The 17,656-nt window shown below is 39.6% G+C and overlaps 2 protein-coding genes across 2 annotated transcripts in view; both read left to right on the top strand.

Annotated features, from left to right (window-relative positions):
• col5a2b (collagen, type V, alpha 2b) overlaps window positions 1-17,656 on the top strand; it is a 62,701-nt gene that overhangs the window by 2,638 nt on the left and 42,407 nt on the right. Inside the window, exons 2-19 of the mRNA XM_085793857.1 lie at window positions 9,824-10,045; window positions 11,216-11,440; window positions 11,978-11,994; window positions 12,095-12,127; window positions 12,211-12,243; window positions 12,552-12,605; window positions 14,303-14,395; window positions 14,499-14,573; window positions 15,094-15,138; window positions 15,230-15,283; window positions 15,819-15,872; window positions 15,967-16,020; window positions 16,786-16,839; window positions 16,944-16,997; window positions 17,111-17,155; window positions 17,261-17,314; window positions 17,405-17,449; window positions 17,549-17,602. Of these exons, the coding sequence (XP_085649983.1) occupies window positions 9,824-10,045; window positions 11,216-11,440; window positions 11,978-11,994; window positions 12,095-12,127; window positions 12,211-12,243; window positions 12,552-12,605; window positions 14,303-14,395; window positions 14,499-14,573; window positions 15,094-15,138; window positions 15,230-15,283; window positions 15,819-15,872; window positions 15,967-16,020; window positions 16,786-16,839; window positions 16,944-16,997; window positions 17,111-17,155; window positions 17,261-17,314; window positions 17,405-17,449; window positions 17,549-17,602 (1,265 nt within the window). The remainder of the gene's footprint in view (window positions 1-9,823; window positions 10,046-11,215; window positions 11,441-11,977; window positions 11,995-12,094; window positions 12,128-12,210; window positions 12,244-12,551; window positions 12,606-14,302; window positions 14,396-14,498; window positions 14,574-15,093; window positions 15,139-15,229; window positions 15,284-15,818; window positions 15,873-15,966; window positions 16,021-16,785; window positions 16,840-16,943; window positions 16,998-17,110; window positions 17,156-17,260; window positions 17,315-17,404; window positions 17,450-17,548; window positions 17,603-17,656) is intronic.
• LOC146990977 (cysteine-rich motor neuron 1 protein-like) lies at window positions 3,781-7,934 on the top strand. The gene is made up of 3 exons (XM_085803760.1): window positions 3,781-4,054; window positions 6,296-6,502; window positions 7,552-7,934. The coding sequence occupies exons 1-3, from the start codon at window positions 3,781-3,783 to the stop codon at window positions 7,932-7,934; spliced, it is 864 nt and encodes a 287-aa protein (XP_085659886.1).

Consider the following 17,656-nt stretch of genomic DNA (forward strand, 5'->3'; position numbering starts at 1 on the left):
CCACTATAAAGATGTGTAATCCATAAAAAAGCACTACTGTAATACTGATTTATTGTTGCATAACATTAAAGAAAAGACTCATGTGTGAGCACAGATGTCAGTCAGTCACTCTGTAGCAGCCCAGCCTCAAACCAACGGGACGACGACTCGTGTGTTTCTAGGCCGCTACTGCTGCAATACGACCTGTTGTGAAGGGAATTAATATAAAGTATCATCATCTTCAGCTGGTCTGTGTCTGCAGAGAAACATCAGTGTGTTCAGGTGTTCAGGTTGTTTTCAGATGAATCCCGAGGCCGCTGTGTGTGTGTGTGTGAGCTTATGAAGAAACAGTCTGCTCAGATTTACGACTTTGGCTGTCAGCTTGTTAAGACGCTGACCGGCCATTTAAAAGAGTTTAGTGTGCTGTTCTTGGCCTCGTGTGTGAGTCTGTGTGTGTTTGTTTGAATGGGAATATTGGAGAGAGACCCAGCAAAACCTGGTCTTAAAGGAAATAAGATGTTGAGATGTGATTCTGGATGAAATTCTTCCTTGATGATTGTTATTATCACTTTAACCAAAGTGAGTTTTTTCCTCCTTGGATTGTTTCGTTTAATTGTTAGAGGCCAAAAAAGAAGGAAAAATATCCTGTATTTCACAGAAAGACATAGAAAAATGAACTTTTACTGGAACAAAAGTAAGAAAAACAAACATAAATAATAGTTTTTCCCCTTTAAATGTATAATAAAGAGGGATATGGGATAAGAAAAGTGAGAATAGTTCCTCTTTTATTCCATGAATCACCTCAACAAGCCTCAGTCTGTAAACCTTTAGTCTAAAGGTGCAGTTTATGTGGTTTAAATATAATAAAATAAATAAAAAGACTGTGTCCAGCCAGAGAGAGGAAGTCGACTCGTCCCCCACCACAGTCAGTCGAGGTAATTGCTGTCATTGTGGAAATCTGAGCCATAATCACACAAACTACAATCAGCTGCCCGGAAATGTATAAATTGTTTAATGTTTATGAATGAAAAAAAGAAGAATAAAAGGTGAAATATTCAAAAAAAGATGTGTTACAGAGGCAGTGACTGAGCTGCAGCAGGTTTTCGCAGCAGGAGGTTTATTTTCTCCGGGTGTGGCTGCGCTCTCCCAAATAAAGGCAAGCCACAAAGTTCTACCCAAACCCAACGTATAATACAGCCGCTGTGGTTTCCCCTGAAATAACTCGCCATTTCTGAGCGCCATGCATCTCGGGCGGGAGAGGCTTCACCACATAATTAGTACGTAGAGATGTCACAGTGAACTGCCTGGGTTGAAATATGCGCGCACAGCCTGCAGCAGGTGGCCATATTTGCTTTTTTTTCCTCCTTCTTTTTCTTTTAGTTTTTACATTTTTGTCTGATGCTTTCTTTCACAGTACAGTGCAGGATTGTGAAATGCGAAATAGAGAAAGTCAGGACACAATTTATAAGAAAATATACAGTAGAAAATCGAAGTCTTTTTTTTTCCTGCTGGAATTTATTTAAAACTCCACATTTTTCACACCAGGTAAAGTTACTTCCTGCTCTGTGATTTATCACTCTGTTCATCCAAAGTATAATTAAGGTTTGTGCGAACATGAAAACTATCGGTGTCTTCTTGTTTAATGTTTAGAGCTCGAGACGGGATGATTGCGCAGACACATTTACTCACAGCCAATTAGCTATAGGGCTCAACCACAGTCTAGTCGCTACCTGGCTGTATGATTGTAGTGCCTCATGTACACTCTTAGAAATAAGGGTTATAAAAGGATTCTTCTAGAAGGGCCGGGGTCAGGGCCGTTGTACAGGGGAGAAAGGTGATGATAATTCTAGGGGCCCAGCGCCCAGTGGGGCCCATAAAAAACCCCAGTAGTCTAATCTTTGTATGACTGATTTATTCTGCGTAAGACCCTGACTAATACTCATAGTACACTGTAAAAACTCAACATCTTTCCAAGAATATTTGTCTTATTTCTTGTCCAAATGTCTCATTTCTAGCCAAAACTAATCTCTTTCCACTTAAAATAAGACTCATCACCTAAAAATTAACTTGTTTTTAGATCATTTTCACTTGTTTCTAACAAATTTTCACTTGAAATAAGTAGAAAAATCTGCCAGTGAAAACATGTTTTTGTGCTTGTAATAAGGAAGAAAAACTTGTTCCATTATCAGATTTTTTCTACTTATTCTAAGTGAAAATCTGCTTGAAAGGAATAAAAAGTGTCTAAAAACAAGCTGCTTTTAATATGATGTGTCTTATTTTAAGTAGAATGAGATTTGCATTTTGACCAGAAATAAGACAAATATTCTTGCTGAGATACTTGAGTTTTTGCAGTGTAATGCTGCATTAGCATCAAAACAAAGAAGGCTAAATAATAAATGATAATACATATGTAGTCTAAGAAAAAAAAAACTGGAAAAGTTAGGGGGAGGGGCCCACTTTAGTATTCTTTAAGGGGGCCCAGAATTCCTTAGAAAACCTTATATGGTTCTACTTAGCACTTTTATTTCTAAGAGTGTAGGATCGGGTGTAGCAGATTATCTTTACTGTTCAATATTAAGTAAAATACACAAACTTTGGTGATTTGTGAGAGACAGATGTTGACTTTTTGTCTCCAGTATGGGTTAAACCTTATATGGTACCTGGACACTACACTTCCCATAATGCAACAGTGCTTACAGCTCCACACCCACAGTTTATCATAGTTTCTCCTGTATAATTGCTGGCTCTTTGCCCTGTAACATCAGCACAGCAGGATTATTTTTAACGCTCCACAGACACAGACGACATAATGAAACGAATTGACTAATTGACGTGTAAAATCTGTGGAATTCCCCTTTAAATCATGAGCCTTTTTAATTTGATACTCCTGGGTTTATTGGCTTTCAGTGTAATTTATGGCTTTTTAATTACAATCCTGTCAAAGAAACAAGTCGTTGTGTGAACGGCGACACACAGGGAGGTCGACAGTCGCTCTGTTTACATCAGTTTTACAGATTTGAGGTGGTTGTTGTTTTTATTTTATTCTTCTTTATACTTTTTTACGTCTATATAATTCACATTTATTCTTTATCATTCAAACTATATTACATAAATGCATTGAAACTCAGCAAATAACTGAAAACACACTGTGCTCCTTGAGGTGTTTGGCTGACTTAAAGGGATAGCTCAACATTTTGGCAAATTGGCCCATTTCCATAATCCCTATAGTCATAGCAGCAGGTTTGTTACCTTTAATTGTCAGTGCAAGCTGTTTTTAGAACGGTGGAGCAGAGCCGCGAGCTGCTCAGAGCGAGATAATAACAGAATGTTACCAGACAGAGTTGTTTTAGAGGGAAATACAGAGACTGCTTGCTGAAAAACTGTCCCTGAAGGCAACGTGTATCAGCGGTTTTGCATGAATTTCCCTCTAAAACAACTCTGTGTGGTAACGTTGTGTTATTATCTCATAGCGTGGTGAATGTGCAGCTCACAACTTGTCCACCAGAGCGTTGTGGAGTTGTTGGATTGTGTATTTGATGAGGGAAACCAAGAAATCCCATTAGCCTCCGTAGTGTAGCTCTGAGCAGCTCACGGCTCTGCTCCGCTGTTCTAAAAAGTAGCTTGCACCAACAGTTAAAGGTAACAAACCTACTGCTATGACTATAAGGATTATGGCAATGGGCCAATTTGCCAAAAATGTTGAACTATCCCTTTAATGTTAATGTAAAAGATTTTACCCTTACATTTGATACACATTCTTTGTGTAAAGAAATAGTTTTGTGATGTGGAAAATCACTATGAATGAACATTTGGACAGTTGGGGACCCCCGGCTGCTGACCGCTGCTCTGCTCGACTCAGACGGCTGTAGAGAAAACGGAGAGTTCTACTCCGACGGTCAGATATGGAGCCCGGCGCCGTGTCGCGCGTGCGTGTGCGACGCGGGGACCGTGGTGTGTGAGGACGAGGTGTGTGAGGAGCTAAGTGACTGCCGCACGGCCGTGACCCCCGAGGGCGAGTGTTGCCCCGTGTGTGTCGCCACGGCGGCGCCGACTCACAGCACAGACACTAAAGCAGGTAAATGGACATTAACACTGCTGTGCCCTCAGTTTCACACTACACACTAAAAAAAGTTGGGTTAAAAAATAACTCAATTTTAACCCAACTGCTGGTTCAAATAAGGACAAACCCCTTTTTTGGGTTAATTTTAACCCAACGGTTTGCGTTATTCTTTTTTTTTCTTTTTCTCTTAAAGAGGAACTAAACCCTTAAACCACTTTTTTCTGCTGAAAACAAATGTATTTGGGTATAAGGTAGTGTTGTCAGTTGATTCTGGTCCAACTTTTGACATTTTAGTCAAAATATTTCAATTTGGTGTATTTTGTAGTAAAAATGTAGAGTGACTGCCCTCTATGGGTTGAAACACGGCTATTACAATCAAATTTTTCTATTGGCTGAGATGGAGGCAGATGACGTTTTGGAGGCAGCTTTCGTCACCGGCCACTAGCTCCCCGACCAATCAGCACCGGCTGCTGCCTGCCGCTAACGGTTGCTAGGCGCTCTAGCTGCTCTGCTGCGGCTAACGGCTGCTAACAGCTGCCTGAATGGGAATCGTTAGTGCGGCCGGCGCTAACGAGCCGTTAACGAGCTAACGAGCCGGCGGATCAGCTGTAGATGCTGTGTCACGGCTCTGGCGTCCTCTCCTAGTAGTGTCCGCGCTACTAGTGTTGAGTCGCTCGTTAGTAGCTCGTTAGCGCTAGCAGAAGTGTCGATGTGTGTTTATTACTTTTTTTTCTCTTTTGTGTGATTTCGCGGGTGTGAATGGGGCGCAGGGGGGAGGGGGGAGGGGGGATCGCAGAGTGCTCCTGAGTCCCGCCCATAATCAAGGCATTTTTTGAATTTCAAGCTTAGAGCACGTCATCCAAAACTGAGGGGTTTAGTTCCCCTTTAACCCATTGGGTTAAAATAACCCAAAAAAAAAGGGGTTTGTCCTTCTTCAAATCAGCCGTTGGGTTAAAATTGTTTTTTTTTTTTTTTTAAACCCAACAGTTTGGTTGTTAAAAACTACAGAGAGTGCTCCAAACTTTTCTACCAAGTGACACCACTGTCACAGAAATGAATGGCAGTGGTGTCACTAGTTAAAGGGATAGTTCAACATTTTTGGTCCATTTGGCCCAAATTGGCCCATTGCCATAATCGCTATAGTCATAGCAGTAGGTTCGTTAACTTTATTTGTCGGTGTAAGCTGTTTTTAGAACGGCGGAGCGAAGCGGCAGGCTGCTCAGGGCTATGCTATGGACGCTAAGGGAATTTCTTGGTTTCCCTCATCAAACTCATCAAATACAAAATCCCAAAACTCCAAAACGCTCTGGTGGACAAGTTGTGACCTGCACATTCACCACGCTATGAGATAATAATGGAACGTTACGAAACTGAGCCTTTTTCGAGGTAAATACAGGGTAAATACAGAGTCTGCTTGCTGAAAAACTGTCCCTGAACGCAACGTGCATCAGCGGTTTTGCATGAATTTACGTCTAAAACAGCTCCGTCTCGTAACGTTCTGTTATTATCTCAGCGTGGTGAATGTGCAGCTCACAACTTGTCCACAACAGCGTTTTTGAGTTGTTGGATTGTGTATTTGATGAGTTTGATGAGGGAAACCAAGAAATTCCCTTAGCGTCCATAGCATAGCCCTGAGCAGCCTGCCGCTTCGCTCCGCCGTTCTAAAAATAGCTTACACCGACAATTAAAGGTAACGAACCTACTGCTATGACTATAGCGATTATGGCAATGGGCCAATTTGCCAAAATGTTGAACTATCCCTTTAACAAGTTTGGAGCGCTCCCTGCAGACCTAGATTGAAAAGTGGTTAAATGGTCCTTCAAGTACAATTACTTATCATTAGTACCTCTTCAAAAGAGAAAGAAAACTTTCTTGATTGATTATCTTATGTTTTAATATAAACCTATTAAAAGTAAACTCTTGTAAAAAAAAAAAAAAAAAAAAAAATCCAATTACTTGAACAATCCAGGAATTGGGTTAAATCCATAGCCTATAACCCTGAAAATGGGTTACACTCTGGAAAAATAACCCAAAAACTTAACCCAACACCAATAACTCAGAAATTGGGTTACAGAGATAACCCAACGTTTTTTAGTGTGTACAGTTTGGCTTCTTTTCTTATTTCTACACTGTTTTACTGCAAATTTTGATGCTGAAGAATTATATACTGCAGAAAAAACCCCCATAATGATGCACACACAGGCTCGGTGTCCACTCCACTCCACACTGACACGGCTGCTGTTCTGTTTCATGAAGATACCTGCACTGAACATGACAAGACCTACCACAACGATCAGATATGGAGCCCCGAACCGTGTCGGGTGTGCGTGTGCGACACGGGGACGGTGGTGTGTGAGGAAGTGGTGTGTGAGGAGCTCGGGGACTGCCGGGCGGCTGTGACCCCCGAGGGCGAGTGTTGCCCCATGTGCTCTGCAGCTTCTGCCCCACCTCCTCCTGAATCTGGTAACACATAATTCAACAACTAAAAGGAACATATTTTTAATGAGTTTGTATAAATGTTATATCCACATTTACTTATTGATCCTGTGGCTATTAGTGTGGATCTTTATGTGATTTAAAAATACAGATTTTCATGTTTTGGCACCAGTAGTCACAGAGCTACACAGTCATTATTTGTATTTTTTTATTCCTTAGATAATAAATACAATCTTCCAATGGGATATTAATAAATATTCATATCATTATGGTTATAAAAATGCCATATTTCACTTTTGTGCAACAGGTTAATCGATAAATTATTGTGCATCACTAAACTGGGTTAAAGGGATAGGAAAATTGGTCCATAGTCTTATAGTCTTGGGAGTGGGTTTGTTATCTTTAATTGTCGGTGCAAGCTATTTTTAGAACGTTGGAGCAGAGCCGTGAGCTGCTCAGAGCTACGCTACGGAGGCTCACTATGGGATTTCTTGCTTTCCAACTCCAAAACTCTCTGGTGGACAAGTTGTGAGCTGCACATTCACCACGCTATGAGATAATAACACAACGTTACCACACAGAGTTGTTTTAGAGGTAAATTCATGCAAAACAACTGATGCGCGTTGCCTTCAAGGACAGTTTTTCATCAAGCAGTCTCTGAATTTCCCTCTAAAACAACTCTGTGTGGTAACGTTGTGTTATTATCTCATAGCGTGGTGAATGTGCAGGTCACAACTTGTCCACCAGAGCGTTGTGGAGTTGTTGGATTGTGTATTTGATGAGTTTGAACCAAGAAATCCCATTAGCCTCCGTAGCGTAGCTCTGAGCAGCTCACAGCTCTGCTCCTCCGTTCTAAAAATACCTTGCACCGACAATTAAAGGTAACAAACCTACTGCTATGACTATAGGGATTATGGCAATGAGCTAATTTGCCAAAATGTTGAACTATCCCTTTGAATAATAGGCTGAACATCATCTTAGATGTGGGTGAAAAAGGATCTAGGGTCCATGAATGTGATGTTGTATCAGCAGACGAGGAACGACCCTGATGTCGGCTGCTTGTTTTCCATATAAAGATTCCTGCTCAGAGGGCGGCCAGGTCTACCACAACGATCAGATATGGTACCCGGACCCGTGTCGAGTCTGCGTGTGCGACACGGGCGCGGTGTTTTGCGAGGAGGTGGTGTGTGAGGATGTAGGTGACTGCCAGGACACCGAGGTCCCGGAGGGCGAGTGCTGCCCCGTGTGCTCGGCCACAGACCGTCACACCGGTAAACTGTCAAACCGTTACCTGCAGGTTTTCTCTGCGGCTGCATTCTCGGTTGTTTCGAGTTTGAGTTTGTCCAACTCAGCGGCCGCTTTGTCTTCATCTTCATCTGTGTCAAGGACGGCCGGTGCTTCTTCTTATCACCTGCTGCGGTCTGAAGTTTTCCTCTTCAGGCCTCTCCGTCCTGTGTAAAGAAAATGTTGTTGCTTTTTAAAAAAAATCTGTGTCTTGAAATGTGCTGTGAATTTCCCTTTGACTGTGTTTTAAAGGGATAGTAGCATTTTTTTTAAAGTTGGGGTTGTATGATCTACAAATAGCCCCAAAGTACTTTAATTGCAGTAGCAGACTCTCTGCACTCCTCCCTTTAGCAACGCCAGCCCATAATAGCCCTGCCCAGAGATTTACAACATACAGTGTTGTGAACGGACCCAAAGAAACGGCCTATTTTCACGGCCTAAAAGAGGTTTTACCTGAAAAAAAATACACAGTTCCATTGTTCACTATAATATAATTTTTTCCAGCCCTTCAAAGTGCAGGAAAAACACAGTTTTTATTTGGACCTAACCAACTCACGTATCCCTCCGCCCAGGGTTAGCGCCCGCCGATCAGCAGTTGGTTAGGTCCAAATAAAAACTGTGTTTTTCCTGCACTTTGAAGGGCTGGAAAAAATTATATTATAGCGAACAATGGAACTGTGTATTTTTATTCAGGTAAAACCTCTTTTAGGCCGCGAAAATAGGCCGTTTCTTTGGGTCCATTCACAACAATGTATGTTGTAAATCTCTGGGCAGGGCTATTATGGGCTGGTGTTGCTAACAGGAGGAGTGCAGAGAGTCTTCTACTGCAATTAAAGTACTTAGGGGCTATTTGTAGATCATACAACCACACTTTTAAAAAAATGCTACTATCCCTTTAAGTTTGCAAAGGGAATACATGGACTTTTTGGAAAATAAGCTCACTGCTCAATGAAGTGTCGGGCAGAGAAAAGATGCAGAGAAAATTAAATTGAGCGAGGAACTTATTTATCAAATAATGTGTATTCCTCTGGGAAATTATAAAGCCTCCTCCATCCATGTCCTGTGTTATTGTTTTTTGCACTTTATATGCACCATGACTGTGGGTATTGTCACTTCTGCTGGTGTCTGCTGCCTGTTTCATGACAAATGAGACTGAATATTGAAATCAAGCTGTTTCTTCGTTTAAAAACAGATGTACTGTTTAAAGCTGCTGCTGTGGGATTTTAAAGTTTGTGACTTTGGCAGCTCCGTGTCATTATATTAAGAAAAAAACACACACTACTAAACACTGAAATGACTGCATTAGGATTGTTCAATGAAAAACTTGAACTTGAAAAACTTTGCAAGATGCTAAAGTCACAAAAAAAAAAAAAATCTACACATGAAGCTTTGAGAAACAGGACTGTGTCTGTCCTTGTGTGTAACTGCTGAAGGTTCAGCATGCCAACATGTGTCATTACACTGCAAAAACTCAAAATCTTACCAAGAATATTTGTCTTATTTCTAGTCAAAATGTCATTTCTAGTCAAAATAAATGTAATTATACTTAAAATAAGACTCATCACATTAAAAAGTAGCTTGTTTTTAGACACTTTTTACTTTTTTTTCCCCAGCAAATAAGTAGTTTTCTTCTTATTTCAATTGAAAATTAGTTTGAAACAAGTGAAAACTGTCTAAAAACAAATTAATTTTTAGGTGATGAGTCTTATTTTACGTGGACATAGATTAGTTTTGACTAAAATTGAGACATTTTGACAAGAAATAGGACAAATATTTTGAGTTTTTGCAGTGTAGCAGTTCAAGGAAAAGTTTGACATTTTGAGAGATGTGCTTTCAGTAGTAATACCATACTAAATATGAAGCTACCATCAGCAACCAGTTAGCTTGACATAAAGACTTTTGAATAAAGACTTTTCTTATTTCTATACTGTGCAACGCTAAGCTAATCAGCATCTGTGGTAGCTTTGTATTTAGTGTGCACACATCTTTAAAAAATGTTAAACTTTTCCTTTAAGCTTCAAAGAAAAACCCCCAGATGCTGATTTGATTTTTTGTTTCTCAAAGACACCTGTACGGAAAATGGGAAAGTCTACGCCAACAACGACATGTGGAACCCCGAGCCCTGTCGTATCTGCGTGTGCGACAACGGGACGACCGTGTGCGAGGTCGTCGTGTGCGAAGACCTCGGTGGCTGCCAGGAAACCGTGACCCCGGATGGCGAGTGCTGCCCCGTGTGCTTGACTCCGGCTTCGGCATCACCTTCCGCCGCCGTCGACACCACAGCAGGTAAACTAACACTACTATGATATCCACTACCATGCATTTTCACCGAGTCAGACGTAACATGAACCTCGAATTTAACTAAATATTAGGATTCCAGGACTGATATATGGTACAAGGAAGCCAGTGAGTAAGTCCATGGGTCCAAATTTGGATTCTACATAGTGAAAAATGTAATATTTGACACCAAGATCATTCAAATAGGACAAGTCTTTGCGATTGTATTCTGAAATGCCATATTACTGTATATTCAATGGCGGCCATCTTGAAAAATGTTTAAATTTTAGGTGGCTAACGGGTTTTATTAAAAGAGCAATCCCCAAGGAGTATGTGTGCCAATTTTGGTGCTTGTTTCCAGAAGTGAACGATTATTACAGTTATCTGCCCCACTACAAGAGAGATAGAGCCGTATCGCCCGTAATTAGCTTAGCTCAAACACTGGAAGTGTATGGGTAGTGTTAGCCTGCCTCCACCTAAAGTCATCAGAGAAACTCTTCAGCAACTCTAAACGGACCGATCTTCCTCTCAGAGCTGACAAAACTCTCCGGTAAGGCACCTTGAGCGGTCAAATGCCGCTAACGGGACGAGATCGGTCAAAACGGAGGGTTCAAGCAAAGACGGTTTATTTTGGTTCAAGCTAGCTACATCGAGGGTAGGTTAGCTTCCTATTTCAAAGTAAAAGCACAAATTCTATCATCATGGTTTTCTGTATGTAAAGGGCAACGGGTGTTTTATTTTGTGAAAGTAACCAGAAGTGCGTTGGTCACACCGGCTAGCTTGAGTAGCGCCGAATTCGTCCGAACAAAATAGTAAACAGCTGGTATTTAGACAAATTAACGACACACTGCTGATCTAAACGGCTACTTTCTCACCTAAACATGTTTTGAAATGTCGATAAAGTGATATATTTACAGAGTTTAGAGCTAAAACGAAATCAGCTTCTGACTGCTGATTTCGGCTCAGGTAGGAGGCAGGCTAACATTACCCATACACTTCCAGTGTTTGAGCTAAGCTAATTAGCGGTGCGCCAGCTCTGCCCGTATCTCCCTCGTTACTGCATGCACAGTCTAAAGGATGGTGTCTATCTGCTTGTCATGGACTCGGGAGTGAGGCGAGACACGAAAAAAATAAATGTTGGAGTATCCCTGTAACACATCCTCTCCGACTGTGTCGCAGCTGCAGATGGGAATAACACGGAGAGCTGCGCAGTGGAAGGGGAGACCTACCAGCACAACGACATCTGGAAACCGGCGCCCTGTAGCGTCTGCGTGTGCGACAACGGCGTGGCCATCTGCGACGAGGTGCAGTGCGAGCTGCTGCCCAACTGCGAGAAGGTCGTCACGCCCGAGGGAGAGTGCTGCCCCGTGTGCGACAGCTTCGCCAGCGCCAGCAGGGTGATTGGTGAGACAGTCCACATGCATCTGTAAACACACACACAACAGTGATGCACTGCAAAAACTCAAAATCTTTCCAAGAATATCTGTCTTATTTCTTGTCAAAATGTCTCATTTCTAGTCAAAACTAATCTCTTTCCACTTAAAATAAGACTCATCACGTAAAAATGAACTTGTTTTTAGATCATTTTCACTTGTTTCAAACTAATTTTCACTTGAAATAAGTAGAAAAATCTGCCAGTGAAAGAAGGTTTTTTGTGCTTGTAATAAGGAAGAAAAACTTACTCCACTGTCAGATTTTTCTACTTATTTCAAGTGAAAATTTGCTTGAAATAAGTAAAAAGTGTCTAAAAACAAGCTACTTTTTATGTGATGAGTCTTATTTTAAGTATAATGAGATTTGTTTTGACTAGAAATGACATTTTGACTAGAAATAAGACAAATATTCTTGGTAAGATTTTGAGTTTTTGCAGTGTGTCACATAATATAATATTATAGGAGAGAATATCATCTAATTAGCTTTTTTATTTCTCTTTTCCCCAAGAACTGATGGGCTTCAAGGTAAGTCATGCATCATTTTAACAGAGATTCATTTAAGCAAAAGTGAAAACTACTGTATTGTTCGTTTTTTTAATTAAAACTAATTTTGTTTCCTTTATAGGGACAGAAAGGTGAACCAGGTGATATTCCATATGTAAGTGAACTCAACAGTGGTTATCTCTAATTGCAGCTTCCAGTCGTTTGCTTTTCTTAACACCTATACATTTTTCCTCTTAGGTGGTGGGCCTTCCCGGACCTAGTGGACCCCAGGTGGGGTTTTTTTTACTACTTTCACTCTTGCTGTTGTTGTATAATTAAATAATCTATAAATGTTGAGTCTTATCTACATGCATCAGGTTTTTAGAATGGCTGCAGTGCCCAGTTTTGACACAAGAGGGCACCAAATGTCAAGACAAATTTGTGTTTTGTAGCCTATGTGCTTGTGGTTGGATTGAGATGCACCCTGCACATTTACAGTAATAAAAGATGTGTGCATTGAATTAAGAACAAAAACATCTTGGCTCATCAAATCATTGATATTGGATATATTTATGATTATTTTTGTCTGCATGGTTCAGGGGCCTCCTGGAGCTCAGGGCAACACTGGACCAAGAGGCTTCAAAGGCAGACGGGTAAGTCTGAATCACAGCTCACTGATGATCTGATGGTTTAATATAATAATAACCTGAAGAAAAACATAGATTAAAAATATCCAGGGCATGCTGTGTCTCAATTTGATATGTACATCCGTGTGCACTGAATCCAGTTTAGCACTTGCCAACTCTCCAAAATATGCTGTTATAGTAGGGTGATTATTTCATTTATCAATTAAAATATTATTTTTGTATTCTAAATATAATATAAGGCTATTTTCTTTGCATATACTGTATTTATTTACCAAAAATTAATGACAGACATATCACATGACTGAGTTCCACCCTCCCTATTGGCTGCTTGCCAATTAAGCATCTGCTGCTGCTAGCTAGCAACTTTTTTCTCTAGCGACCAATTTAAAAGACTTTTCCAGACGACTAGGTTACTTTTTACAGATTAGAGTAAACAGCAGGGATTGACTTTATAGGTTTATGGAAGAATTTTCTATTTCTGTCTATTTCTTTCTTCAAATACGTGTTAATTATTGTGACTGTTAGCTTTAGCTTTCCTGTTGATTTCTACAGTAATGAATATACACGGCACAGAGTTCAGCTCCACGATTGGACAATCACGTACCACGTGACTGAAATGGCGCTTCTCCATTGGCTGTTTGCCAATTTAGCAATTATTATGGCTGCAAGCTAGTAGCAACTTCTTTCTACCAACAAATGTTATGATTTTTGGACGAGCCGTGGCTACTTTGTACAGCAAGAAGTTATTAATAGGTAAGAAAATCAGTTTCTAAATAATGTATAATGACACAGAGTCAGACCAGATACTTACAAAAACAACTTTGTGAGGAATTATCGCGGTTCTTGTTCCTCCACTGTTGAATGAAAGTTTTTTTTATTTATTTTTTTTATTCAAAACTTTGTTTCACAATACAAAAACAGTTTTTCATGGTAAAATGCAATTTATATTATACGCCAGGGGGAATTTATTTAAGTTTACAACAAAATTTTCAAGTTTTCACACATATTTATAGTCTTAATCGCTTTCTGGTTGTTTGAAAATGTGATGGAGGTTATGTATTGCTTGAGCTCACCATTAAAAGCAGTAAAGGAAGGTTTTTTTTTAATGAACTTACATTTGTGAATATGAAATTTTGCCATTAAAATAATAAGGTTGATAATGAAAGTTATGTTAGCTTTTTCCTTGTTTTTTTTCAGGTCAGGGAGCCCAAACAGAACATTCCTCCAAAACAAAATAAAATCACCATCAACATTGATAGCAACAAAATTACAAATATCACTCCATAGTTTTTGCACAATAGGGCAGAGCCAAAACAAATGGGTCACAGTTTCAGCATGTACAGAACAGAAAGTACAATTGTTGAATGAGAGTTTGGCAGCTGTTTCTGTCTTCAATCACGTCCACAAGTTCGACCTTTGACCCCTTGTGGATAGAAATATTTTCTACCTCTTGTTGTTTTCAATTTGCTTCTATTTCACCTTGAAATAGAAGCAAAAAAACCCTGCAGCTCAAAGAAAAAGAAGCTGAAAACACAATTAAATTATGGACAAGCAGTGGCGCTGTCTTTTTGTATGCATCATTTACAATAATCTGTTAAATTTCCTGCACAAATCAGCTAAATTAATCAGTTAGAGTCGTTTATTATCGTGTACACAGCCAAATAAAGGTGTCCTCCCTCTCTCATTTCCCATTCAACCCACAGGGATTCCCAGGGCCTCCGGGATTTGACGGAGAGCCCGGTGTGCCAGGAAATCCAGGTGAAGCAGGACCTCCCGGCCAACATGCCGCACCTGGGGTGAGTTTTTGTTTTTTCTCAGTTTCAGTTTGCTTGATCATTGCAGTACCGGTAATTATATATATATTTTGTACATTTATCCCAATTAAATCTCTATTTAAAGGGCAACCTAGTGTCACAGATGGCTTCAGGTTTCAGTGAGAAGTCTGGCTGGGCTGGGATGGTGTCAGGGTCCAGGGTGAGTGCTGAAATGACGTATTTTACATTTATTCATTTCACTGCAAAAACTCAAAATCTTTCCAAGAATATTTGTCTTATTTCTTGTCCAAATGTCTCATTTCTAGTCAAAACTAATCTCTTTCCACTTAAAATAAGACTCATCACCTAAAAATTAACTTATTTTTAGATAATTTTCACTTGTTTCAAACAAAATTTCACTTGAAATAAGTAGAAAAATCTGCCAGTGAAAGCAGGTTGTTTGTGCTTGTAATAAGAAAGAAAAACTTGATCCACTGTCAGATTTTTCTACTTATTTCAAGTGAAAATCTGCTTGAAAGAAGTAAAAAGTGTCTAAAAACAAGCTGCTTTTTATGTGATGAGTCTTATTTTAAGTAGAATGAGATTTGTTTTGACTAGAAATGAGACATTTTGACTAGAAATAAGACAAATATTCCTGGTAAGATTTTGAGTTTTTGCAGTGTGTGATGTAGCCTACAGTTCAAACTACACTAACAGGGAATGAAATGCTGCTATTTCAGGGTGAAGCAGGACCACGAGGACCACCAGGGCAGAATGGAGCACAAGTAAGTTTTGGTGATAAACATTTAAACATTTGAAATGTCTGTAACTATTAGTCATTTTCAGAGAAATAACTCTCCTGCTTCACTCTGTTAGGGTCCAAGTGGTGGTCAGGGAATCCCAGGAGATTCTGGAGATCCAGGACAAGTGGTATGAATGAACATGTTTAAATATTTTACACATCCAGTTGATTCTCAAAGAGTTTAATCTAAATTCACCTGCACTGCAAAAATTCAATATCTTACCAAGAATATTTGCCTTATTTCTAGTCAAAATGTCGTTTCTAGTCAAAATAAATCTCATTATACTTAAAATAAGACTCATCACATTTAAAAAGTAGCTTGTTTTCAGACACTTTTTACTTTTTTCAAGCAAATTTTCCACTTTAAATAAGTAGAAAAATCTGACAGTGGATCAAGTTTTTCTTTCTTATTACAAGCACAAAAAACTTGCTTTCACTGGCAGATTTTTCTACTTATTTCAAGTGAAAATTTGTTTGAAACAAGTGAAAACAAGTTAATTTTTAGGTGATTAGTCTTATTTTAAGTGGAAAGAGATTAGTTTTGACTAGAAATGAGACATTTTGACAAGAAAGAAGACAAATATTCTTGGAAAGATTTTGAGTTTTTGCAGTGTGTGTTGAGTTTAGAAAAAGTTGTAACACGCTCCCTGTGTTTGTCCGCAGGGTGAGCCGGGACATCGCGGACCAGATGGGCTACCGGGAAAACCTGGACCTGATGTGAGTCAAACACAGATTCTAATATAAGTCACTGGTATTGACAACTAGTTGCATCATAATTAGAAACTTTAACTGTCTCATTTGTTGTGCATAGGGAGGATCTGGATCTCCAGGTGCCACAGGAGAACCAGGATTTCCAGGATCTGTGGTAACTAAGCATCTCTCAGTCTTCAAATCTACTGATTACAAACTATTGATCAACTATTTGATTCCCATAAAATGTAAAATCTATCTTTCTTGTTTTGTTAAAGTGTAAAATGGGAACCTACACGGAAAAAATCTATAGGTTTTAATATAGGTTTGAATATATGTGACATAAAATTGGCTGTTTTCATATATACGCATATATGCTAATATATATGGTGCATATGCAGCATATATGCACCATATATGCACAAATAAACTGCATATAGGTTTCATTCACACCATGTTTTAAATTGATGTCTTTTAATCTGCTGTTAGTTATTTATTGTTTGACTAATTTCACCTATGCGCTAGGTTTTAATTGTTTTATTGGTTTTATATAGTGTTATTTTAAGTGCACTTTATTTTATTCTTTATTATTTTATTCTGTTATGTTTAATGTACATTTTGTGTCTTATACCAATTGTATATTTTATGTGTGATTTTGTACAGCACTTTGGTCCACTGGGTTTTTAAAGTGCTTTATAAATAAAGTTGGTATGGTATGGTATGGTATATATCCTCATGAGGATATATAGGATATACATATATGCGCATATATGAAACCTATATGCAGTTTATCTGTATATATGTACCATATATATTAGCATATATGCGTATATATGAAAACGGCCAATTTTATGTCACATATATTCAAACCTATATTAAGACCTATAGGTTTTTTTCCGTTTGGGAATTCATGATGGATTTGACTGTTTCTGGTCTTTAGGGTTCAAGAGGATTCCCAGGACTTCCAGGTCTTCCAGGGCTGAAAGGTCACAAGGTCAGACACACAATCTTTGCCTTGATTTTGACTTTTTTAAAATTTTATTTCCCCTTTAATATCTAGAACTCACCTGTTTCTGTGAATGTAAATGTCTCCAACAGGGACACGCTGGTCTTCTCGGGTCGAGGGGAGAGTCTGGAGCTGTAGGAACTAAGGTACGAAGGTGTCAGCTTCTCAAATTCACGCGGTTATGGTTTGAAAATTCACTGTTGGAATTAAATATTGGCAAACAAACCTGCATTGTTTCTGTGTGTTTGTATTTTTACAGGGAGCGTCTGGTACTCCGGGTGCTATGGGTGCTCCTGGGCCCCTGGTAGGCAACACAACACACACACACACATACACACACACACACAGTAAAACGCTCAACACAGACGTCAGTCACACACACAGACACTGAGCCGGTTCTGTGTTTCAGGGACCAGCGGGTCAGCAGGGAGAGAGAGGCCGAGCCGGTCCAACTGGGCCCGTGGTGAGAAAATAAAACCCTCCGGTTGAGAAAGTAAAATGATGTAAAAAGATTTCTCCAGATCGAGACATTTTCCCTTTCTTCCTGTTTTAGGGAAAACGTGGAGCTTCCGGACACGTCGGCAAACCAGGTCCTCTGGTAAGAACGAGTATGACAAATAAAAACATGAAATAAGACATGTAAACCACAGAAATTGAGAATTTGTTATGTTATATATAAAATATTCTTTAATTCCAGGGTCCACTGGGAATCCCCGGTGTGCCAGGATTCCCAGGCAGCCCAGGAATGAAGGTGAGTGTGTTTACAGCAGCGGTTCTCAACTAGTCTCACTCTGGGACCCACATT

This window comes from Trachurus japonicus, chromosome 2, assembly GCF_045865225.1.
Source record: "Trachurus japonicus isolate A0001 chromosome 2, Traja_1.0".
Classification (NCBI taxonomy): Eukaryota; Metazoa; Chordata; class Actinopteri; order Carangiformes; family Carangidae; genus Trachurus; species Trachurus japonicus.